At 49.2% G+C, this 23,531-nt stretch overlaps 10 protein-coding genes across 10 annotated transcripts; 6 read left to right on the forward strand and 4 right to left on the reverse strand.

Annotated features, from left to right (window-relative positions):
- Positions 1-1,009: 1,009 nt before the first annotated feature.
- ATNIH1004_011080 (uncharacterized protein) lies at positions 1,010-2,062 on the reverse strand (the record flags this gene model as incomplete). The annotated part of the gene is made up of 1 exon (XM_033575646.1): positions 1,010-2,062. The coding sequence occupies one exon, from the start codon at positions 2,060-2,062 to the stop codon at positions 1,010-1,012; it is 1,053 nt and encodes a 350-aa protein (XP_033421501.1).
- A 667-nt stretch (positions 2,063-2,729) lies between these two features.
- Positions 2,730-3,092, forward strand: ATNIH1004_011081 (uncharacterized protein; the record flags this gene model as incomplete). Its single annotated transcript, XM_033575647.1, has 1 exon — positions 2,730-3,092. One exon carries the CDS (start codon positions 2,730-2,732, stop codon positions 3,090-3,092), a length of 363 nt encoding a protein of 120 aa, XP_033421502.1.
- Positions 3,093-3,213: 121 nt separating this feature from the next.
- Positions 3,214-3,861, forward strand: ura6 (uridylate kinase ura6; the record flags this gene model as incomplete). The annotated part of the gene is made up of 1 exon (XM_033575648.1): positions 3,214-3,861. The coding sequence occupies one exon, from the start codon at positions 3,214-3,216 to the stop codon at positions 3,859-3,861; it is 648 nt and encodes a 215-aa protein (XP_033421503.1).
- A 552-nt stretch (positions 3,862-4,413) lies between these two features.
- On the reverse strand, positions 4,414-5,954 carry ATNIH1004_011083 (PCI domain protein; the record flags this gene model as incomplete). Its single annotated transcript, XM_033575649.1, has 2 exons — positions 4,414-5,591; positions 5,708-5,954. 2 exons carry the CDS (start codon positions 5,952-5,954, stop codon positions 4,414-4,416), a joined length of 1,425 nt encoding a protein of 474 aa, XP_033421504.1.
- Positions 5,955-6,505: 551 nt separating this feature from the next.
- Positions 6,506-7,232, reverse strand: ATNIH1004_011084 (uncharacterized protein; the record flags this gene model as incomplete). The annotated part of the gene is made up of 3 exons (XM_033575650.1): positions 6,506-6,910; positions 6,988-7,064; positions 7,124-7,232. The coding sequence occupies 3 exons, from the start codon at positions 7,230-7,232 to the stop codon at positions 6,506-6,508; spliced, it is 591 nt and encodes a 196-aa protein (XP_033421505.1).
- A 1,329-nt stretch (positions 7,233-8,561) lies between these two features.
- RAD16 (DNA repair protein RAD16) lies at positions 8,562-12,001 on the reverse strand (the record flags this gene model as incomplete). Its single annotated transcript, XM_033575651.1, has 12 exons — positions 8,562-8,793; positions 8,855-9,503; positions 9,565-9,668; positions 9,723-9,849; positions 9,897-9,943; positions 10,005-10,225; positions 10,273-10,331; positions 10,380-10,454; positions 10,520-10,628; positions 10,696-11,025; positions 11,120-11,694; positions 11,761-12,001. 12 exons carry the CDS (start codon positions 11,999-12,001, stop codon positions 8,562-8,564), a joined length of 2,769 nt encoding a protein of 922 aa, XP_033421506.1.
- Positions 12,002-12,239: 238 nt separating this feature from the next.
- On the forward strand, positions 12,240-14,726 carry rad7 (DNA repair protein Rad7, protein; the record flags this gene model as incomplete). Its single annotated transcript, XM_033575652.1, has 5 exons — positions 12,240-12,268; positions 12,748-12,786; positions 12,844-12,871; positions 12,941-13,477; positions 13,551-14,726. 5 exons carry the CDS (start codon positions 12,240-12,242, stop codon positions 14,724-14,726), a joined length of 1,809 nt encoding a protein of 602 aa, XP_033421507.1.
- A 2,035-nt stretch (positions 14,727-16,761) lies between these two features.
- ATNIH1004_011087 (uncharacterized protein) lies at positions 16,762-19,738 on the forward strand (the record flags this gene model as incomplete). The annotated part of the gene is made up of 3 exons (XM_033575653.1): positions 16,762-17,003; positions 17,070-17,454; positions 17,513-19,738. 3 exons carry the CDS (start codon positions 16,762-16,764, stop codon positions 19,736-19,738), a joined length of 2,853 nt encoding a protein of 950 aa, XP_033421508.1.
- Positions 19,739-20,458: 720 nt separating this feature from the next.
- ATNIH1004_011088 (uncharacterized protein) lies at positions 20,459-21,193 on the forward strand (the record flags this gene model as incomplete). The annotated part of the gene is made up of 1 exon (XM_033575654.1): positions 20,459-21,193. The coding sequence occupies one exon, from the start codon at positions 20,459-20,461 to the stop codon at positions 21,191-21,193; it is 735 nt and encodes a 244-aa protein (XP_033421509.1).
- Positions 21,194-22,288: 1,095 nt separating this feature from the next.
- Positions 22,289-22,994, forward strand: RPB11 (DNA-directed RNA polymerase II core subunit RPB11; the record flags this gene model as incomplete). Its single annotated transcript, XM_033575655.1, has 4 exons — positions 22,289-22,377; positions 22,481-22,539; positions 22,598-22,707; positions 22,788-22,994. 4 exons carry the CDS (start codon positions 22,289-22,291, stop codon positions 22,992-22,994), a joined length of 465 nt encoding a protein of 154 aa, XP_033421510.1.
- Between the last annotated feature and the right edge of the window lie 537 nt (positions 22,995-23,531).

A 23,531-nucleotide genomic window follows, 5' to 3' on the forward strand; every position in this document is an offset into this window, starting at 1 on the left:
TGCTTGAGCAATGAAGGTCACCTTTCATCATGCCCAGTTTTTCCGTATAAGACATATGGACGCCTAAGAGCACTAGACGCAGACCACCGTCAGCTTCGAAATTGGTGACATCTCATCTTTATTCGACAGTGTTGCAGTCCATGCGTTATTCAGAGTAGGGCAGCTTTCGGGATAAGTCTCGACTTTCAGTAAGAAGATTGGACAGGCATTTGCAGCTACAACGGGCCTTTAAGCTTACGAGAGGGCTTGTCACATGAGTTCTAATACTACATAATACCATATCCCTTTCACTATGTGTTACCAGTCACAGTTAATCTAGGTACTCATCCTTTTGGAGATTCGGATACCATTATATCACCTGATCAGTTTGTCTCGTCCCCACTCCAGGAATCAGCGTGTTGCCAACATCGAGGACTGTAGCAGGGGTTTCAAGGTAACCATTTCCCTGATATCAAAGGTACTGATGCAAGCTAGCTTTGCATTGACTAGCTTAGTATATTATTCCCCTTTCACTAACCTCCCTAGCAATCCTCCGGATATGGTAGCATTCGTTTTTGGGACGGAGAAGCGTGACCGGGTAACTGCGTCCATGTTAGCTGGGACGGCATCACGGATGTGGCCTTTTAGAATTTTTACGCTCGAGCTAATCAAGACGGGAGTCCTGTGTTCGGCTTTGAGATAATGCCCATTATGGAGGGATTCTTGTGATTTTTATTGTGGCTGCATGCTCCTTGGGAGGCCTAACGGAAATGGACTGGTATCGTCGACGTCGTATGTAGTTCTATTTGACCAAGTTGTCTATAAGCTCCTGGTGTCAATCGGGTGCAAGTCTTCCGTCTTGCCGTTTTTCTCTAGCATTACGATTAACGCAATATTCTACATCTGTATCTACTCAAGTACATGTCCAAGTTCCATTCATTTCAGGATAGCATTCGCCTGTAATAGGAGCTGTCGTCATATAAAGACACGAGAAGAAGAAAAATTAATAGAGAAAGGATTGGAACTGAATCTAGAAGACCACTTTTAATATTTTTTTCGCCTTGACCGATCCCATGAGCTTCCTGGCCAATCTCTCATCCTCGCGAATCTGGAAACGTTGCGGTTTCATGATCTTCTGCTCTAGGTCACGCGCCACAAACCGAAGCTTTTCCTCACTAAATCTTGGCATGCGAAGACGAATTTTGGCATAGTCCAGCTGGTCTCCGTACTGGCCGAAGACCAGTAGCGGAAATGACCAGCGTTCACCAACTTCCAGATGGATTGGCCAGTCGTAGACTGTCATGTGGACGTGCAGCACGCTTAAGGATACTAAAGCCTGTGCCATGTCATCGCAGACAAGATACCAAGCCATGTCGCTGCGGAATTTGTACACCCGAAACTCCGTCAGACGCGGCTCATTGTACATGACGTGATTCAGCTCGACATGGCGGATGGCCGACTGGGCATCCTTGTCCGTGATCTTCAGAAACCGTGCGGCAGACTTAGTGGAGATAAAGACAAACTGCATGGTTGAGTAGAACAGGAGAATGGTCTCGCAGTACATCAGTCGACAGGTGAAAATGAGAGCCAGCGGGAGTGGTGGATAGGAACGACGCCCTGTGGACGGTCGAATGTCCTGTGATTGAGTATCACGAGGTTGCAGTTGGCGATGGTACAGGCGGTAGCGGGCTGGCCTCGAGGGGTCGGGACTCTTGTCTTTGCACCGGAGGATCTCCACACGATGCGGATAGAAAAGGTCCTGATAGATCTGCCAACGGATCTCCGGAGGGAGACGTTGGAATGGGGAGAGTCCGGCTGACGGGCGAGAAGTATGGGTATGATTTCGGTAGGTAACGATTGAAGATGTTACTTGTTTCGGCTGCTCCAGACCTGGACCTACAGTGGTAGCGACCTTTGCAGCGCGTCGTGAGTCCACGTTAGGCCGAAGACTATTGGCTACTGCGTCCGACGTGAGTCTCATCAAAGGAGGCTTGCCACTGAATCCTTTATGTGTGACCTGAATCGTAGTGAGTCCAGGGTAAAACCACATATAGCGCAGGAGGAACGATGGAACGACTGACATTCGACAGAGACCTCCTTGTTCCACGATATGAGCTGCGAGGATCTCTCTCACTTTTTCCGCTTGGGTGAGCTGAGTATTTCTGAAATCTCACTTTATTCTTCCCGCAACCTCGATTCAGACGTTTCGATGGGCCTGCCATTATCAAAGCCAAGAGATCTGCGACCGAATGATGTAGAAGAAGAGTATGTTGAAGGGTGGTTAGTGAGTAGGTAGCTGGCTCAGACATATCTAAGTGAGTCACTCCTGCCTATTCTACAAGTAGGATCAGGTGACACAGAAGAGTCATTGTGATGATTATCGCATTCACCACTTGGGCCCAGTCAACTACAAACTGGACATCTGATACTATGAATCAGAATACAGAATGCAGCTCACAGTGAGGTGGCCATCTGCACAGCAAGTTAACATGCTGTGGGATTAGTATTTTGCACCCCCAACAACAGGGCTCTCTTAGAGAGCCGAATGCCCAAAGTATTTGCTGGAACAATGGGAAGGTACTCTGTATAGTTAGTAGATTGAGGGACTCAACGTGATTTCACTCTGTACGGACCATACTGTACTGTACTCAATACTGTACCATACAGACAGCTATTCCTCACCAGGCCTGCAGATGGTATTAATTCCGTCGGTTTCCTTTTCGGTTTCTCTCTCATTCCCCTGCTCGAAGATGAGAGGATTCGGCGCATTTCCTGCTCCTCGTCTTCTCTCGATGTCTCTCTATCCCGGTGTCCTCCGCTTATCAGCTCTTCCCAGTCGATCCCGACCCTTTGCCTCCCTCCCTGCTCCCGCCCGAGCTTCATGCCGACCCCACCGTCTCCGACAGCCACTTGTTGTTCCAAACCTCCGCCCCTATTCTTCTTCGCCTCCTCGTCCTCCATCCTCGAATACCTCCCACTACGATCGATCGCAATTTAAAGTCCTCCCTATTATTGCCATTATTGGTCTTGGTACAGGCTCCTACGTCTTCCTCGTGAAATCCCGGACCGGTGTCCGCAAACCTCAGCCCGAGTCGAAGTCTTTTGACCAATAAACTAGGTCTATTATTTTTTTTTTTTTCCCTTGCTTGTTTGTTTCCAGAACTCCTCAATTCGGTTTTTACGGGATTTTGGATCTGTTAGAAAGAAAGTCCGAAGAAAGAAAGGAAGAATTCAATGGCCAACACTCAGCGATCGACCCCTCGATTTTCCCCCTCCGACGCCACGGTGGTGTTCATCCTGGGTGGCCCTGGCAGCGGTAAGGGGACGCAATCCACCAATCTGGTTTGCGATTACGGCTTCATCCACCTCTCCGCGGGTGACCTCCTGCGTGCCGAGCAGGTCCGTGAGGGTAGCCAGTATGGTGACCTGATTAGGACCTATATCCGGGAGGGCAAGATCGTGCCCATGGAGATTACGGTGGCATTGTTGTCTAATGCCATGGCGGATGCGTTGGCGGCCGGTGCCGGGGGGGGTGAGGGCAGGAAGGCCCGGTTCTTAATCGATGGGTTCCCCCGGAAACTTGACCAGGCGGTGTTCTTCGAGGACACCGTCTGTCCCTCGGAGCTGACCCTATTCTTGGATTGTCCCGAAGATGTCATGGAGGAGCGATTGCTCAAGCGCGGCGAAACGTCGGGTCGTGACGATGATAATGCTGAGTCGATCCGAAAGCGTTTCCGCACCTTTGTCGACACCAGTATGCCGGTTGTGCAAGCGTTCCGGGATCAGAACAAGGTCGTCTCGGTGTTGGCGACGGGGTCGGTTGACGATGTTTATGCACGCATCCAGGAAGGATTCAAGGCTCGTGGAGTTCATCCACAATAATTGGATGCTGTTGACCCTCTCTCTTCTCGTCTTGCGCTTGATGGGCATCCGTTCATTAGGAAACCACAGTCGTCGATCATTATTGTATCTAAGTAACAGTGTATGGAGCAATCGTCATTTATACAGAGAAAATATACCTCATCGACCTTATTTCTTTAACCAGTTTAATTCTCATATCCCATTCCATGAGTGGGGGTAGAATTCGCGTGGAGATTTCGTATGACATGACTCGTGTCGATTGATTCGAATCCAATCCCAACAAAAAAAAAAAAAAAAAAAAAAAAAAAAAAAAAAGGAAAAAGATGCCAGGTAGGTCCTGTCTAGAAATAAATAGCTACCATGAACCGATAAACAATGTCGCCCGTGGATGAACAATCAGAGGAAAGGAAAAAGGTACAAGAAAAGAAAAATAAACAAAAGGCAACAAGTAAGAGTGAGAAAACACCATGTTCTGACCTTTACACACAGAAACTTTTTCCACGTCAAACTCTCTAACTCATAGTTCATTGAGCTCTGCCGGTCCCGTGGAATAAAACCCAAAAAAAAAAAAAATTACTCGGCGCCGACCAGCTCTGCCGGAGGCTGAGGCTGAGATTGCGGCGGCTGCTGCTGCTGCTGTTGAGATTGTTGGCTGTTTCCATGGCGCTGTCGTCGATCACCGGACTTGCCACCTTTATCACCCTTGTTTCCCTGGGCAGCCTCCTCTGCAGCCGCAGCCGCCTGTAGTCCCTCCCGGACAAACCGCTCGCGCTCACTGTGCACCACTCCCAGTACGCGTTCCAGACTGCGGCGCCAGACCATGAGGCGGCCCTGCACCTCGGCCCATTGCTTCTCTCCAAAGACTCGGTAAGTGGCACGGTGCACTAGGAATTCGGAACGCAGCTGAGATAGTTTGCCTTCCACCAAGCCGGCACGGATGGTATCAATGACCCACTTCTCAACGTCGTCGGCGGGCACCCGCAGGGCGGTAGCGATGGTCGAGTAGGGTAGAGAGCGCGACGGGATCGACGCAGCCAGTGAGGCCAAGGTCAGGAGACGCATCTTGTTCTGCAAGGCCTCGCCAGACTCGGCCAGCACACCGTCTGAGATAGTGGACAAAGGAGTGGTAGCAATGAAGGCCTCGTAGGCATCGAGGGTATCGGCGGTGAAGATCTCCAACAACTCGAACAGGGTGCTGTCACTCGATCGAAGGGCTTGGACCGCATCGGAGGCCGTCAGGGGGGTGAAATCGAAGACACCAGGGTGAGTGAGGGCGGAAGTCAAAGCACGGACGGCCAAATCGCGGGCCTCCTTGGATGAGGCCTGCGCGGCAGGGATGGTCTGCAGAGCCTGCACGATGTGCCTCTGAGCCAGCTCGGGGTCTCCCGCGGCCTGGGCGGCATCGACCACGGCGAGATGCAGGCGCTGGGCCTCGTCCTCATCCAACTCCCAGGCAGATAGCCAGGTCGGCAGCTGGGCTGTCAACTGGGGCTTCAGAGCTTCAAAGGCGATGGCGGAGCCGGACTGACGGATGACGGCGACGATGGCCAAGAGAACGTGAAAGCGGCTAGAGTCGGTAGGGGCGAGGGTATTGAAGATGGTAGACAGGATCGAGATGGAAAGCGAGGGGCCAAACTGGGCGGAGGAGGTGATGGGTTTGGCGAGATAGGAGCAAATGCGGGAGAGGAACATGTCCGGCTCAGAGGCCTGATGGACGAGGTGAACGAGGAGATTGTACGAAGGCGTAATTTCTGTCAATGATGGGTCAGAGCAGCTCAGAACAACCACCATCCCACAATGGAACGCAATGGTCTATCTGGTTGGGATATGGATAGAGGGGAGGGGAGGCATTGTACACCCCACTCACCCTTTTCAGGCGCTGTGTTCAATACAACCGCCGCCGAAACCAGTTTCTTGAGAACCTCATCGCGCTGCTTGGTATCGGGCTGAGCATCAGTCTGTTCCTGCTGACGCAGGGGCTCCAGCAGTGGGGAGATTTCGGCCTGGATAGTGGTGCCTTCGGCCTTGCGCAGAGCATCGATGTACTGGGCAAACTCATCAGCGAGTTCGCTGAAGGAGCCCTCGATCAGAAGGGTAGTAGTGGGGGCCGGCATTGTGAACGGTACGAGGAAAAAGACGAGAAGCGAGATGGGGATAGAGATAGAGATGGAGAGAGAAAGAAGGAAAGAAAGAGAGAGAAGAAGCGAGTCGAGTTCGTTTTGAGTTTGGATTTGGTTGGCGGTGGAGAAATTTCAGTTGTGGGAAAAAGTCTTGGCAGGCGATCCTCGGGAAAGTCGCTGTAAGGCCTTGTTGAGGTTGGATTTCTCGATTACTGTTAGGAGTATTATTATAATTTAATTAGTGTATTAAAGAGTGTCGTTCAATAACATATCGAAAAAACACATAATTCAATGTCGTTCATTAACCCATGGCGCAAGAACAGGGGGAATAGTACAATGCATAGTAAACTTAGCAGACAACGCAAATCACTGCAAGCCTCCTTCAAAGACCATCTCACCCGAATACAGATAGGGGTGCAGATACAATCCCCAAAAGGTGATCAACTAAACAAACAGAGGGAAAAGCAGAAAACAGACGCCGAACACGGGAGGCAATGAATGGTGGGATTCGGTTCCGGAGTTCTCCCATCCATTTCCCCTTCCATCTACAGGCTGAGACTAAGGGCTACGAAAAATACCGTCGCCACTAAGCCCATCGCATGCTCCTGGGCCATGCGCACGGCAGCATTGGTGGTCGTGGTACCTGCCGCGCCGGTGCTAGTGCTCGTCGCAGTGGAGCGCCCATTACTGCTGGCGGAGGAACCGGTCGAGGTGGGCAAGGAAGTCGTGGACATGGTTGTTGACGAAGAGGACGATGAGCCCTCCGTAGCATTGAGTGAACCGCATTCCTTGCGATCGTCCTTGCACTTGTCTTCATCATTCAGACTCGTGGAGCGCTGGATACATTGAGCATAGTTCTCCTGGCAAACAAAATAAGGGACAGTCTGCTCATAGGGCGAGACGTCGGCGTCAGTGCCGTTGGAGCAAGTGCAGGTGAAATCCAGGGTTTGCTACGTCAGCGGCAGTTAGATACGATGTGCTCTCTCTCTCTCGGCAGTTGTTAGGGAGGGTCCAAAGATCGACCTACAGGATCACAGGAGTTGGCGTTTGCGACTCCGCCGCAGATCTTCGGGCAGGAGTTCCGCTCCGCGACACACCAGGAAGCTAATCTAACGTTTTAGATGTCGAACCAAGAGGAGCAACGATGGATATCCAAGACCTACCTCTAGTAGTCGGGTTCACCTGGTTCAGGTCGAAGCCCGAGGGGAACGTGTAGTTGCTGGCGGCCGCGGCAGAGGCCACAAGAGCGGAGAGTAGAACGACGGGCAACATGCTGCTGCTGCTGCTGCTGATGATGATGATGATGATGCTTGTGGTTATTGGTGGCTAGTAGATAAAATGGCAGGAAGAAATGGGATACCACGACAAAGGTCTAGATGGTAAGGGATGCAAAGGAAGCGCACTGGAGAGTGAGGGAAACAGGAGAGGAGATGAAGAGAAGAAGAAATTAAAGAGGAGGCAGGGGAGAGGGAGAGGAAAAAAGAAGAAGGCACGGAAAGCTGCGAGTCAAAAACCAGGAATGCCGGGGGATTTATTTTATTTATTTATTCCGTGCATCCTCAGCAATGAGGAGATGGCAACAACGAGCGAACCAGGCACCTACCTAAGATACAACTAGATCCAGTGCTACGACGGTTTAGTCCATGGGCTATTATAGACTACAAGGACTTAACTAGAGCAGGAACAGTGAAGATGCCGAGGAGGGGATTAACTGGGAGGAGGGTATGCAGGTTCGCGTCCGGCATGGCAAACATACCGCACCACATGCCCAACGATGGTTGGTCCTGTGGGCTTGTCTTACAGCTACCGAAAGCTGACGGGAAGAATGGATTCTGATGATGCTGATGATGGTGACACCTCTTCTTGTTCATCTTCAGCTTCATCGTGAACTTTACCTTATCATCGGGAATTGAGTTCGCTCTTTCCACTTCTCTCCTCCCAATGCGGTTTAGTGCCATAGACTAGATTCGTACCGTACCATACGTTGTATCATCCATACATTTCCCACCGTACCTTACCTCTGGCTATCCATCCAAAAGCTCCGGCCGAGTACCTGAACCATGGTCTCTCGCGTCCAAATGAGTGGAAAAAAGAAAGTTACGGAACACAAATTAAGGAACCCCCGGATAAACCTTGCTTAGCAAGGTTTCAAATTAATAAAGAGCACGAGTGAAGACAGTCCTCTTGATGCTATTGTGTCACCGTTTGGCTGCCCTTTGTAATGGGCTTTTTCTCCAGGAAAAAAAAAAAAAAAAAAAAAAAAAGAGAGAGAGAAAATAATAAACAAACAAATAAAAGGGAAACAAAGTGATTGGAGCGCCAGGTCAGGTCGGAAATTATAGACACTACTCCGTAAGGTACTACTGAAGGACCATGTAACCAAGTGCCACTTGCGTCACCTGATCTAGCATCGTCTCCCCTGCCCAATCCATATCCTCCTAACCAAGGTACTAATTGAATCCCCTGGGGAGGCATGACTGCAATAACCGCACAGGCAAAGGTAAAGGGTAGACTCCCATTATTTTCATCATTGCCTCTCAGACATTTCCCCTATCGGAGCTCATCTCCACATCGAACCGTCCGCCACGCAAAGTCTTCGTATCAGGACCCTCGAAACAAAAACTGCATGTCCTCGGGGGTTAGCTTCTCCAGTGCCTCCCCTTGGTCCTTGTTGATGGTGCCCCTGATCATGTTCGCCTTCTTCTCCTGCAAGAGAACAATTCGTGACTCCACCGAGTCCTCAATGCACAGTCGAGTAATAACGCAAGGTCGGCGTTGACCAATACGATGGCATCGATCAGCGCTCTGCCATTCAGCAGCTGGGTTCCACCACCTATAGAATGGGTCAGATAAGTCTTTCTGGGTTCAGTCACCGGGCCTGACGAGATACTTACGGGTCGACAATGAACACCCTCGATGCCTCCGTTAGATTCAACGCCACGCCACCGGCTTTGAGGGAGACAAGGAATACTTCAACGTCCACGTTGTTCATGAAGTAGTCGATAGATCTCTGCCGTTGCGCCGGGGTCATGGTTCCGTCCAGCATGACCGTATTGAAACCAGCTCGACGTAGGCGCCATTCGACGAGCTGTAGCATCGACGTAAACTGAGAGAACACGATGGATTTGTGCGTCTGTTTCTTGCTTCGGAGTTTATAGAGATCATAGACAAGCATCTCGATTTTCGTCGACGACGTCCAATCGTCCATGCGGATGCGATTGATGATCGAGTTCTTCTTGATATATTCTTCTTCCTGCTCGATATCTGGCTGCTCAAAGTCGATGGACAAAGGAATATGGCATCGGGGACAATCGACAACCGTATCCGCATCAAACGACTGTATGTAATCTTTGGCACATCGGCGACAAAATTCATGGTGACAACGCGACCGAATGGCTTCCTCCGCAGGTTCGTCACAGATACTGCAGACCAGCACGTTTTGCCCACTCTCGGCATGCTTTTTCAAAATCAGGTCGGGGTGGTTGGCAACTTGCCGCATTTGCATGATCAGGCCGAAAATGTTGGCATAATTGTTTAGCATCACTATGGTTGTCAGACGTATAAGCAAAATGGGCGCGGAACAGGGCGAAAGGTATCAACATACCTCCTCGGCTCACATATGTATCAAACTGCCTGGAGGAATTGGTCATGATGCTTCGAGAGAAATCACGTTCAATCTCACCAAAAAACTCGTTGTGAAGAACCACTCTAAACACCATATTAGTGAACCAGTTACCCCTATATTCAAGTATCTGCACCAACCGTTTTGGTGGAAGTTCCATTGACGCGGTGTGGTCTTTCTTGACACGCCTTAGCATAATCCTGTCGGTGATAAGCCGTAATTTAGACAAGGCCTCTTTTCGTGCTTCTGGATGGTCTCTCTCGGTGACTATCACAGGTTAGACGAGGCGCTGCAAAGCTTGGGTAGGCACTTACTAGGATTCAAAATCTCCTGGTTAAAGATCGAGACATGACTAAACCCACTGGAGAGGTTGTCAATAAAAAGGCAATTCGCAGACATTAAATAGCTTAGGTGCACCGTACCTGTGCCTACACTCAGTGCACCGCTTCTCAGCATCTTGAGACCAATGAAGTTGCTGGCACTTGCATTGTTTACAGAAATAGCAGGCAAAAGGGCGGACTTCCAGAAAGCGTAAAAGAGAAAAAAATTCTCCAATTCGATTCTGAACAGGAGTACCAGAAAGGCACCATTTGTAGTTGGCCTTTAATGCAAAGCACGCACGAGCAACACTTGTGGTGCGTTGCTAAAGGGGCTCAGTAAGGAAGTAAATTTATAGACATAGCGTCATACCTTGATACTATGGGCTTCATCGAGAATGAGCCGATGGTAATGAATGGAGTGGATCACACCTGTAACATGTCAGTAGCTCGAATCTAAGAAAGAGCATAGCTACTGACTGTCTTCCTTAACAATCCCGTCGTTGCGATTCCACCCCTTCCATTCTTTACGGTGGATGGACTCAAGACCGGAATCTATATTTATCGTCAGACATTTGCACTTTGATTTTGCAGCCTGCTTTCCAAGGGCAGGTTCATACAAGATATCATGATAACATCATAGGCTTGAAGGTCTTTCTTGGAGAGGCCTTTGACCTTAGAATTAGAATTGTGATACACCAAAACTTTCAATTGGCCATTTGTGTATTCCTAAAAACAACAAAATAAAAATAAAGAATTAGTTCAACAACAACTTCTCTTTATGGATCCGATATACCTTGATCTCTGATTGCCATTGCATGAGAGCGACAGGTGGGACAACGACAAGTGATGGCTTGCCAATGGGGTAGTCGGACATAAGTAGGGAAACCGCCTGGATGGTCTTTCCCATGCCCATTTCATCCCCCAGGAGGCCACCTTTATATTGTGACTTTTCTTGTTGCATCATCCAGTACAAACCTTCAAGCTGGAATGATTTAAGTGTTCTTGATATGCTCGAAGGTTGCGCTGCTGCCACTGGTGTTATAGGTGGTGCGTTTTTTAAATCTTCCCACATCTTCGTGACGTATGGATGTTGTTTTTCGAGCTTCTTTCGCTCCTTTAACGCCTACAGATACAATTAATAACAGATCTTATGATTTGACATGGCAAATATAACTTACACGGTAGGTCATCCATGGGTGTGCCGGAGTTGTCACTACTACAGAACCTCTAGTGGTTTGTCTCCGATTTCGTGCACGACGCCTTGTGTTGGTCGCATTTCGGTTTCTGGATCCCCTTTGGATGACTGAAGGCATTCCCTCATTTGATGACGTTTGATCGTTTGACCCAAAATCACTTGAGGAACTGTCATCTTCTTCAGACATGTCTTCGGCACTAAACGTGCTATCTTCGCTATTTGCAACCATAGGTTTCCTCGCGGATCGGAGAGAAGTTCTAGACTTGCGTGGTGGCTGCCATTGTTTAAAGTCGCCTTGACCCATGTTATCATCACTCTCAAGCTCCGTCAGAATACTGTCATCATCAGAGTCTTTGATTTCCGATTTGATACCCTCAGAAACCTTTCGCCGTTTAGAAGGTAGTGACTGATATTCTTCAATCTGAAGAGCCCTTGCTAGAGCTGCATCGGAAGCCTCGGAAGCAGAGTCACTGGCGGTATTAACTGTTAGAGCTGTTTTGCGTCTCCTTTGCGGGTTGAGAGACATGGTGCTTGAACGAAGTTCCCTGGCACGAGCGGAAGCGCTGACCCTTTTCTTTGGCCCCGGAATATTTGACTCTGTTGGAGTCATAGCAACACTAGTCGCTGGGGTATTGTATTCATTGGTGCCATCTCTAGACGTACCCTCAGTAGAGGTGGATGCCGAAGGGGAACGATGAGGCGTGTGTTTCTTCAATGGAATGGCAACCTCAAGGGACGCGGACCTATGATTGCCTTGATGGGATCCAACAGTCCCAATCGATGCGGACGAGTCTTCATTTGTGGAAGTTTGATCAACTTTCTTGGCCGGAGTAGAAATGGACGAAGACTGAGCCAATCGCAGTGAGGTGCGTCTAGGTAACGAGGTCGAAGAGTTTGGTGCCATTTCTTTGGATGATTAGCTTACTTAACAAAAAAGAAAAATAAAAGAGAGAAAAGGGGAGGAGGGAGGGCGTGGGGGAGAAAGAGAGAGAGAAGCTAACCTACTGGACTGAGGCTTATCTACTACACAGAAAGACCTGGACGTCACTGCGAATGATTTTCACAGTACGTCGAAGCAATTCCAGCAGCGTTGGGAAGGGAAGAGGGGAGACGAAAAGAAACAGGACCTCAGGCCGAAGTTAATGGAATTTGATGATTCGTCAGTTGGTTCGTATCGGCAGATAGAGTTAGACAGAGAGAGGCCTGCAGGTGGCAACCTAAGGCTGCTACTGTTCCTGCCTAGCAGGCAACCAGCGGGAATTGGCAGGGGGAACAACAGTATGAGAGTTTGGAAAACGGGAACGAAAAACTTTTCAACTGGACTCGACCATAACCTTCGTTTTGCGAAGGAACAAGAAAATCGGTCTCACTGAGCACCTCCCCTTCTGCCTTTTGGTTCCACTCTCAAGTCAGTCCAGTAACACCACCGCTGTTGCTGCTGCTGTTCAGAACACGATACGATAAGCCGTCTGCAGGATCTCGCGTAAAGTGGAACGCGAAAGTGGCGCGGGTCCTGTGACTTCACTCTATCCCCATACTCATCTACCTCCATGTTTTCTCACTCTACTCTCACCTGAGTGACGCCTCTTCGAAAATATGTATGTACAATGGAATTTATGCTTCGAGCTTGATTATTGACTACTCTTATAGGGCGCAGAGAAGACAAACTAGGAACAGCATCAGGGGCCCGTAGGTTCTCGGTCTCCTTACAGTTTGCTCTATAACGTTTATTAACAGGATACACAGGCACTCGGCGCTTACGGATTTTCTTGCAGTATGTAACCCCCGATACCCCAATTTTTATTCTCATTGTGATAGTCTTTGCTGATATATTTTGGTTCAGTCCAACAATATATCCGCTGCCCAGATCCATCAAGACCACCAAAGGCGTCTAAGAGAGGCAGAGCAGCAAGCCGCCGCGGAAAGCCCCTCAGATGCAACTGAAACTCACAATGCAGAAGAACGCACTGTCGAGTCTCCAGAGCAGAGGACGAAGCGCAAGCGGAAGGAGTCAGCTACCTTGCAGAAGATCAAACAGAGTAAGGAATTTGCCCGTCGCAAGGCTCGCCGGACCGACGAGCCTGATGGTGATGATGATATTATTGCAAGGGAGTTGATGTATGAAAAATCCCGGCCGCTACCAGGGCAACTGGAGAATTGTGAAATCTGCAGCAAGCGCTTCACTGTTACTGCCTATAGCAAAACCGGCCCTAATGGAGGTCTTCTCTGCAAGAAGTGCTCCCAGGATCTGGCAGATGATGAGAAAAAGTCTAAAGCAAGAAGGAGCGGACCAAGGAGCAGTCGTCGTCAGAACCAGAGCAATTTACTTGATGGAATTGTCCAGCAGGGAGCCCTAAGCTTGGTTGAAATGTGTACAAAGGTACCTACACCCATCCATCGTTCCACACTAATAAGCCAAGTTGCTGACACTCTTGTTTTTGTTCTTCCCCCAGAAAGTTGCTGATAACATTAATGATATCGATGAGTTCGGAGACTTACCGTCACAGCTCTTGAGTCGTCTCAGCCGGATACTGTCTAAAAGGCGGGCTTTGACACCAAGGACTTTAAATCTATTCCTTCGTTCAGACTTGGACTCCATCGATATCTACGACTCAGCTAAGCTCGAAACAGACGATTTTCAGAAAATCTTTACATTCATTCCAGCTCTAACGCATGTCAATCTTCGCTTTGCCGGACAATTAAAAGACCGGGTCCTTGAATATATGCTTGATAAAAATCTCCAAGTCAAGCATTTGCAGTTAGACGCTGCCAATCTTGTCTCGGACGCATACTGGCGACGGGTATTCCACATCTTGGGCCCACAGTTAGAGAGCCTGAAGTTGTCAAACCTTGACTTTGCTCTCGATGACGAGACGGTCGAGGCGATGTGCAAATCCTGCAGAGCACTTCGCTGCTTGAAATTGAAACAATGCTGGAAGATGAGCGACGGCTCCCTTCGGGCCATTTCAACTCTACCATCATTGGAGCACTTGTCACTTGGCTTTGTGCAAGCGATCGAACCTGAGAACCTTCTTGAGGCTGTTTCTGGGGCAGCTTCTCATTTACGGACTTTATCGTTGGAAGGTTTTGCTAACGCGGATGACCGCCTTCTTAAAACCATTCACGAGAAGTGCCGCCTGCTTACGAAGCTTCGCTTCTCGGATAACTCCGTGTGCACCGACCAAGGATTTGCCAATTTGTTTACGAACTGGTCAAACCCTCCATTGGAGTTCGTGGATCTGTCCTCCACACGAGATATGGACAATACAAACTTGGATGATCCCACCGAGGCCATCGGGCTTGCGTCTCAGGGATTTGCTGCTCTCATGAAGCACTCCGGGGCCATGGTTCAGAAGTTGAACATAGCCTCGTGCCGTCATGTGTCACGTTCCGCCTTCGAAGAAGTGTTTTCGGAGGACAAAAGATATCCCAACTTACAGGAACTGGATGTTTCCTTCCATACGACGATGGACGATTACCTGGTTGGCCGGATTTTCCGATGCTGTCCCGCGATCAAAAAGGTGGTGGCATTTGCCTGTTTTAATATCCGAGATGTTCAGGTTCCTCTTGGGGTTGCTTTGATTGGAGGGTTGAGGGCCCAAGATTCTATCGATTCGAGGGCCGATTAGACTAGGCAGTGCAGGCACGTCTACGTAGGCATCCTCTGTGATTTATGGGACAGATGGTTGGCGAAGAGCTAATGTACATGGTGGAGGATGGAAGCATCTCATTCTTATGTAATTATTTCCGCATGCACATCACCTTTTGGCGGCATTGAATACAGAGAAAACTTCAATCTATCACCTCCTTTCGCATCTTCCTCAGATGGGGAAAGGGATCAACGCCCTACAAGGTCAGCGTTGAATGGATCCTCTTGAGAATCCAATGGCAGTCTGTCTCACAATCGGAAGATCCTACCTAAGTTGGCCAATTATACTAGCGAGTTCAGCCGTCTTCCCAGGTAGACTATGGAATGTATTTCGTCTGTCTTCATAGGTACTCCCCGGTCGGGTTTTGTTGGGAATAACTGTAAGTGTCTTGAGTCAGTAGAATCTCTATGGGTCCCTCAAAAGATTTGCTTAAATACGATCGATTTGCCTTGACAACGCACATCGACTAATCCCCCAAAGAACATGGTGTACCTATTCCGCATCCCTGACCTGTCACATGATAGGTGGCGCGAGTATTGATGCAAAATGATCACGATACTAGTTCGCTCAGTAGTTTGGTTGTTGAGGTTTTTTTTTTCTTTTTTGTTCTTTTCCTGTCCTACAAATCCCCATTTTGCCTCCATTGTATGACTCTGATCCTTTTGTAATTTTATAGGTTCCATTACCAGAGAGAATGCTGAGAATATGAAGAACATTATCCACATGGCAAAAACATTCACGGAATTAGTTTCAGTCTTAGTGGTTTTTGACAGGTAATGTGGCACTGCTAAGGTACCGAGCTAACAGTAAGTACGATCGCCATCCGTAACCCCTATCTTCTAAGTTCTGCTACATTTCTTGACTCTAGCGGCTCTCTCCTTTTTCACCTGGCTTAATTACCATCATTTTATTTCTCTTCTTTCCCTTCACACCACAAAGAGTTCTCTTCCTTTGTTCACCGAGCATTCCAATATCCTCCGGTTTTTTTTTTTTTTTTTTCCTCCCCTCCCACCGTTTCCTCCTGTGGGCTGTTATAATTATGCTCCGTCGCAGGCGGTCTGCTATATTTGGAGTAGCTCCACAATTCCCAGCCAAATGGCCTTGTGTTTTGGGTGAAGTGGATGGTTTTTTCTGTTCTGTTTTATCAGTCTCAGTCCTTAGTAGGTACTTAGTCTTATGGCATTCCGTAGTGAGGTAGTTCTAGGGTTATTCCTTTCTGGTCATTCTTCTGTATCTTTGACTATTTCATCCTTCTTTAGTTTCCTTCAACAACCCCCCCCCCTCTCCTCTCTCTTAGTCATAGCTTTGTTTTACTTTTTCCCTTTCCACCAACGTTCAACAACAAGACATCCATACTAAGAATAACTCACCTCCCAAGCCCCGCTGGTGCTATGTGAGGAGGGTCTTCCACCTGCCGCTATTATTGATTTATTGATTGATTAGTTTTATACTATACTCCATACATAAAAGTACAGAAGACGGAGAGCCAGAAGCTTCTGGCCACCTCTCATTGCTACCTACCCCCCAGTTCTCCCTCAGACTCCTTAATGAAGAGGAACCCACAGCCAACCTCTACTCCGTACTACTCTGATACCAGGTACCTTACTATTTCCTCCCCCTACCTCCGTGAGATTTGCTTCATTCCCGGGCGTTCTTTTGACAACAGCCCCACTCAGGTCCTGACTGATTCGACTTGTTTTCCGAAGGCTGGCCCAGAACCCATCCCAAAGACCCAAACATACACGCCCCTCCATCATCCGCAGCCTTGTTTATGGGAGACGACTCAGACAAGTGGCGCACAGACGAAGGGGAATTATTTTATTTTATTTTATTTTATTTTTTTTTTTGATTTTTCTTTTTTTTTTTACCTTTTTTTTAAAAGAATTTATTAATTTTTTAATCGTCTCCCTCTGACTACAGTCAGGCCAAGGAGCTGGCTGGTATAGCTCGCTAATCTCGTCTCTAAAAGTGGTTCCGGCTTCGCTAGTGGTTGCAACCCTCAATCTGAACAGCGATGCCCATCAAGCTCCCTAAAAGCTTTGCCCGACGGAAATCGTCTGGCAATACCCTAGAAGAGGTGGAAACGCCTCCGCAACCATCCTTTCGAGTTTTCGAACGCCCTTCAGTGGACAAAAATTCCTTGAGTGATGGCAATCTTCTCTCAAAAAGGCTCAGCTCAGCACATCCTCTAGATTCACCAACGGAAGACCACGACAACATCTTTGCAGGAACTAACGACCGCCCTCAGAGAGACTTGTACAACCACCTTTCCCTCTCTAGCATGGTTTCTCCGAGGGGCACAGCTGATTATATTTGCGACAGCAGAGGTTTGAACGAGAACTCCAGCCGATCTCTCCCAACACGCCGTTCCACGGACGGACCAGTTACATCGGACGCTTCGTCACCGCACTCTCGAAACCTATACGATATACCGATACCCCCGTTGTCTGGTGCATTGCGAGCAGCCGGTCGAACCTTTTCTTTCGGCGGAAGATTCTCAAGATCTTCGGTGCCTCCACCGCAACAGTCCCCCCCTAGAAGTAGGGCTATGACAACCAGCACAAACAGCACTGCCACCCCTCCCAAACTCCCGGATACAGAGCTGCGAATTGGCCAACTGGGGGATGACTTCCAGAATATGTTCGATGGCCTTGGGAAGCGAGGGGATGGCGTCCGGGAAACAACTCGAAATCCCTCGGTAGACTCGGTAAGGAACTCCTGAGTAGGCTTTTAGGGGAACAATATGGTCTGACATTGGTGTTTAGTACTCCTCTTCCCCTTCAGAGACCCCCTCCCGTAAGGAGGAAAATTTGCCCGGCTCTATGAATATCAATACGGATCGGTCGAAAGAACCTGAACCCTCGCCCTACTCATGGGGTAGCCGCCCGTCAGAAGAAGGCCTCCTAGCAGCACTCGATTCTCCTCGGGAAGAATCGACGGCAGCCCGACCCGAGCTTCAACATTCAAATCTCTTATTTCATGACGGGCGACGAAAATCGCTACCTCTGTCCAGTGCCGTGCCTCTTCCCACCACTGCCCATCGTTCTTTGGAAAGACCGCAAGGCACTACAGATAAAGGGTTACGGAGAAGCGTTTTATACCCTAGCAAGCGGGGCTCAACGCCAGTGGAAGACGAGGACGCTAAACTGATCATGGAGTCTCTCTATTCGAACAAACGGGCCTCGAATGTACCACTCACATCCGACCACGACGACTCGGACGCGGAGATCGACATCCCTCTTTTTGCGAAAGAAAGCACAGTGGTTACGAAGCAGCCAGGGTATCACACCTCACCTCCGCTGCATACGCAACCACATAAACCCACTGGCTTCAATGATGATCGCCTCGACCCTTCTATCGTAGCCCATGCGCAATTGGCTGTGCAGTTCGAAAAGAAACAATCGGCACCAGTGTCGTCAACAAATAAAGTCATGACGCCCTCCCAATTTGAGCATTACCGGCAACAGCAAGAGCTGAGGAGGTCGAATAGTGATGCATCAAAGAGCGAAGACTCCGCGGGCAGCGATTTTGACGAAGAGGACGAGGCCGAGAAGAATCGTGAGGCAGAAAAGCAGCGACGGAAGCAAGAAGCCCACCTATCCGTTTATCGGCAACAAATGATGAAAGTGACTGGCCAGCAAGCTCCAACACCTTCTCTCCGTCCAGAGATTGATCAGGCTAGCAATAGCGCGCCGAACCTTACAGTTCATCTCTTTGGCCAGCCTAATAGGTCATCAAGTGGGAAAAGCAGCGAAGGTGATGACGACGACGAAATCCCTCTCGGGATCTTAGCTGCGCATGGGTTTCCGAATAGGAACCGCCCCCCAAGTCGTCTTGCTCCGTCGAGCTCTATTCCAAACCTGCGGGCATCCTTCCACCAACCTCATATCTCGTCCACAGGTTCGGTTGGTGGGAACGACGCTGGAAATCGTGGAAGTTTGCCTGTTTTTGCCAGGAACCTACCACGAGATCCTTACTACGGGGCAGGCTTAGTGAACCCTTCTAACAGAGAGTCGTTGGCTCTTGGAGGAGGCACATCTGTTTACGGAGGACCTTCCGCTGCCCCAGGCCCTTCGCCTGGGCTACCCCCTGGAGGGTTAATTGGCGTGATCGCTACTGAGGAACGGGCGAGAGCAATGAGGAGAGGAAGCCCCAATACCCAGGCTATGTACGACTTTCAGGCCGGGGTACCGTCAGTCCCTACCCATCTCAATGGAATTCCTAGACCCTATACAATGATGAGCATGAACCCACCAAGTCTTTCTGGCCCCCAGCAGGGGGTCACCGCTACGGAGCAAGCCCAGATACAACTTTCCCAGCAAATGTCGAATATGATGCAGATGCAGATGCAGTGGATGCAGCAAATGATCAGTCTGCAGGGCGGGCAAGGTTCCCCTCAAGTACAACAACCAATGCCACCGGGCGGGTTTCCTTTGGCCAATACAGCTATGAGGCCGTCTTCCATGCCCTCAGCGGCGCCGGTGCCCTCTGGATATGGGGCTGATCAAAGAACGCTTAGCCTGCTTGACCCTAACTCTTCTCAGCTGAATGTCCCGATGATGCCATACTCTTCGGGACCGAACCGGCCAAGCACCCCAGCAGGACAAGGCTATGCGCCGTCAATTGCGCCGTCAGAACGTAGCAATATAGGGTTGGCGCCTCGATATCGCCCTGTATCGACGATGCAACCAGAGACAAGCTCGGGGGCCTATCCTCTCTCTTCAAAACCGTGGAATGATGAAAACGTGAGGTCTTCCGTCTCCGTTGCTTCCCCGGCTGCTTCACAAATGACCAAGCCGACTGTCCGACCTATTTCGAATGGCGGAAACCCAGCCATGGCCGGTAGAGCTGGCAACAATACCCAACCAGAAGATGAAGACGATGATGAAGGCTGGGCTCAGATGATGAAGAAACGAGAAAATAAGCGAAGTAACTGGAAAATAAAGAAAGAGACATCCAGTTTTGGGGACCTGTTGAATGTGGTACATTAACAGGACAATCCATTCCCCTCTATTAGCCAGGCGCTTTGGTATCGCACGCACGTTTCTCATAGTTTCTTCTTTTTTTAGGAACATGGTCGACACTGTATTGGCCTTCTCTCTATGTCTCTTTCATTGGAACGTTATCTGTTCAATTGCGTTATGAAAACTACACTGGTTTCTGTTCATTTCCCTATCCCCATCCTGGGTCAGATATGGAGTTGTTTAAGGCTGGCGCTTTTTTTTTTTTTTTTTTTTTTTTTTCTTTTTGGTTTTTTCGTTTTTTTTCCCTCCCGTTTCCCTTTCTCTGAACAAAGCTGTTTCATTTGGCAGCATTGAAGACTTTTAGCGAGTGTATATTGTTTCTTTTCCGTCTCTTTTCATGTTGTATTGGGTAAGTATATGAGATAAAAGTATAATATACGGACAAGCCTTTTGGGGCCATAGATGAGCTCAATAATTGCAATCAAAAAACTGGAACCTTGATCATTCTATCTTCTGTCACGCCGGTCATAGCCGCGCAAGCTGTCAAAAGGCGTCCCTCGTTCTTAGTCTTATTTTGCCGAAGATGTGTGCAGCTGGTAGTGTCTCCTTCACGACCCCAACTCCGGTGCCAGCATATGTGGTCAGCCGACCCTGCAGACCCCATCCCTAGTTCCTAGTTACCACTCCCCGTCCATCGTATCGGCTGGGCCAGTATTTTATCCCTCTCACCCGGTCATATACGATGGAATGGACGGTGTCGACGCCGCCATCGGAGACACGCAGTATCTCGTCCTGGTAACCGCGTGCGATATTGGCCTCGATGGAGGACAGGAAGCGCGCCCCCAGGACGGCTCCGATGGTTCCAGGACCAGAGCAGCGGCTGTTCCTCGCCCATTGACGGTTCCGCCCCGCCAGGATGGTGACCACGCTCTTCTGGCGTTCTCGGAGCGCGTCGTAGACCTCAGGGATCAGAGCGACAATGGAAGCCGAGCGAGCCAAACCGTGACCACCTGCATCCGATCCCTGAACGACCAGCACGTCCGGTCGGAGAACCTCAGCCTACAGCGACCGTTCCAGAGAACGGACCTGGATCCAAACCTTGATGTTCCTTCCGGAACTCGTCGCCCGCCCTCAGTCTACCCAGGGTCTCAGGTTCTCGGGCTGAGTCCTGGGACCAAAGAACCAGACCATGGTCTGTATAGCCCGATGGTGGCCACGGATTGCTCAAGATCGGCACCCCAGTTGAGGAAACAGACCCCTATGGGCGGAGAATCGGTATCACGGAAAATCCGTCGTAACGAAGAGTCCGATCAACCTACAAGTTGGACCGCCTCCTCCAGATTGCGCTGCAGGTTCGAGACATCGTATTCAGCTGCGAGGAACCCCAGACCTCCTGCAGATGAGATGGATACGGCAAGAGAAGGCATCGCTATGCCGAGCATTGGAGCCGATTTTACGAGGGGAGTCCTTGTCCAAGGGTAGCTAGATTGTAAGGCGGAAGCTGGATGAGACATGTCCCTATCTGGTGCAACTAGGACGATGGGATATTATTGCGAGATAGACCCTATGGATGACTGCTTTTACTCTTAAAGTAAACTACTTCAAACTACTTAAAGCCCCATCTTTACTCCATCCAACTCCACTTTATCCATGGGTCTTGGTCCATCCCAATGCTGGTCTCACTTTTGGCGCGGAACGATCTGAAGCAGATGCGTGATGTCACGTGCATCACTTCACAGTCACGGGATTGCACGGGCGGAAAGATCCTCAGCATCACCATGAGATATTGAAACAACAGAAAACATTTGAACGTAGTAGACCTCGCCTATCCTCCCTCTCAGTTAATCTGTCTCTGCATGATCTGCTGTCTTCCTTGCTGCTCAGAACACCATTCTTACTATCCCTAATATCTTTATCTCATTTGCCTCAGAATATTCTCGCCTATTCTGGTCTTTTTTGGATATATAGATCCTTCCCAAAGCAACTGGCTGCTTTATGGTTCCTTGGAGAGGCAGTGAGATCTCTTGGCTTTGATATTTCCTGCAGCTTTTGCTGTTGCTTGGGCTGGTTTCTTGGATATCTGAGGAAGAAAAGTGATAGTCAGCTTGGTTAAGAGTCAGCTCAGTTATTTTTATCTCTGAGGCAAAATGAACGCGCCAGACCGGTAAGATCAGTGACTTCCCAATTATCTCTCAGCTCCCCTCCCTTTTTTTTTTCTTTATTTTTGGTGAGGGCGATATCTGTCAATACATGTCTTCCTTCCAAACTCTCCTCTTTCCTCCCTAATCTGGGAGGAAGTTTAGCTCTAGGTACCTAGATTGAAGCTAGGTAATGGAGAGACCTGATGTCATGTTGGAAAGGACTCCTGGGACTCCTTCTGTTTCTTCAATGCAAGCAGGCCATTGGTTGCCGTCCTTTTTATGCCCCCCTCCCCCAAAATGCCTATTCCCAGTTCATTCCCTACCCCAGCATGTCTCTTCACTCTTCCCACCAGTTCCCCCATACTACAAAATCTCTTGCCCATTCACTTCTTCCGCCGGAATGAGCCCACGGAAAGAACCTCTCCTGCCACCCGAGATGGCCTACGCCCGTTGGAAGAACGCCAATGGCAGTTCTCGCAAAGGCTGCCAGTCTACTGTCAGAGTTTCGCATGACCAGCAACCGAGGTCGGGTTATGTCGTTCTAACATCTTTGCGACTTTGTTGCTCCTTCTCTCGTCCACATAGTTTGTCTTGGGGTATCACAACACTAACCAGCCTCCGAGTGTAGTTACGAGTCCTTTGTGCTCGCCAACGGCGAGAATAAGGTAGAGATGGAGATTGATACTCGTATGTCTCCATATCCCACTCCTCTTGTCTGTCTGCGACGGCTAAACTGTTCTTGCAGGGATCCCATCTTCTGCTATTTTCACCTTCAACAAAGAAGATCATACTCTTGGAAACCTGATCCGTTCCCGCCTGCTGCAGAGTTCGCATGTTCTCTTTGCGGCCTACAAGGTATGTCATGCCGTGGGTGGTTCGATTCCTGATGAGCCTCCCTTACTGTTACTCCTCGATAGCTGATGCGTGGTATCTAGGTTCCTCATCCTCTGGTGCCCAAGTTCGAACTTCGAGTTCAGACCGACGGCGAGGTTACTCCCAAGGATGCTGTTGTGGCCGCGTGCCATGAACTAGTCCGGGACTTGGGGATCCTGTCTCGTGAGTTCACCAAGGAGTATGAGCTGCGCAAGATGGTGGGCGCTACTCAGCAGCAGCAGCAGAACGGTGCTCAGGACGGACCCTAGAGGTGACAAGTACATTGTTGATAAGAGATGTGTGGTCTTCTTCCCTTCACATTTGGCGCGCTGGGCATGGCGTAATCTGCTCTCGGTCTTTCCTTCTTTCTTGATTCTTTTTTATCTTTCTCTTTTTCTTTCTCTTAGTTTTTTTTTTTTTTTTTTGGTCTTTTTATTTTTCCCCATGCATACCCCCTTTTAATGTCATGCCATGATGGACATGAGCTGGCTCTCCTTCCTACGTATGAAATAACGAGGTTGTACTGAATTTTTCTGTATGTTTGCAAGGTTCAAAAGTGTAGAATATACTAATTCCATATTCGATACTCGATACTACCAAATTAAGTATAATACTTCAGTCGCTGCCTGAGGTACCCTATGACTCAGCATGTCTGCTGCCCCATCCAGCTTAGCGCCCGCGTGCCTGAACGTCCAGTCATGTGCTGCTCAGGAGAACGTCTTGCTGCCTGTCCATCTAAACACCTGCTTTCTGTCTCTGGTTTCTTGTCTATCCATGCTGTGTCCCCTTGATTTGATGCCAGCGGG

This window comes from Aspergillus tanneri (assembly GCF_003426965.1).
Source record: "Aspergillus tanneri strain NIH1004 chromosome Unknown AapTan_8_pilon_pilon_pilon, whole genome shotgun sequence".
Classification (NCBI taxonomy): Eukaryota; Fungi; Ascomycota; class Eurotiomycetes; order Eurotiales; family Aspergillaceae; genus Aspergillus; species Aspergillus tanneri.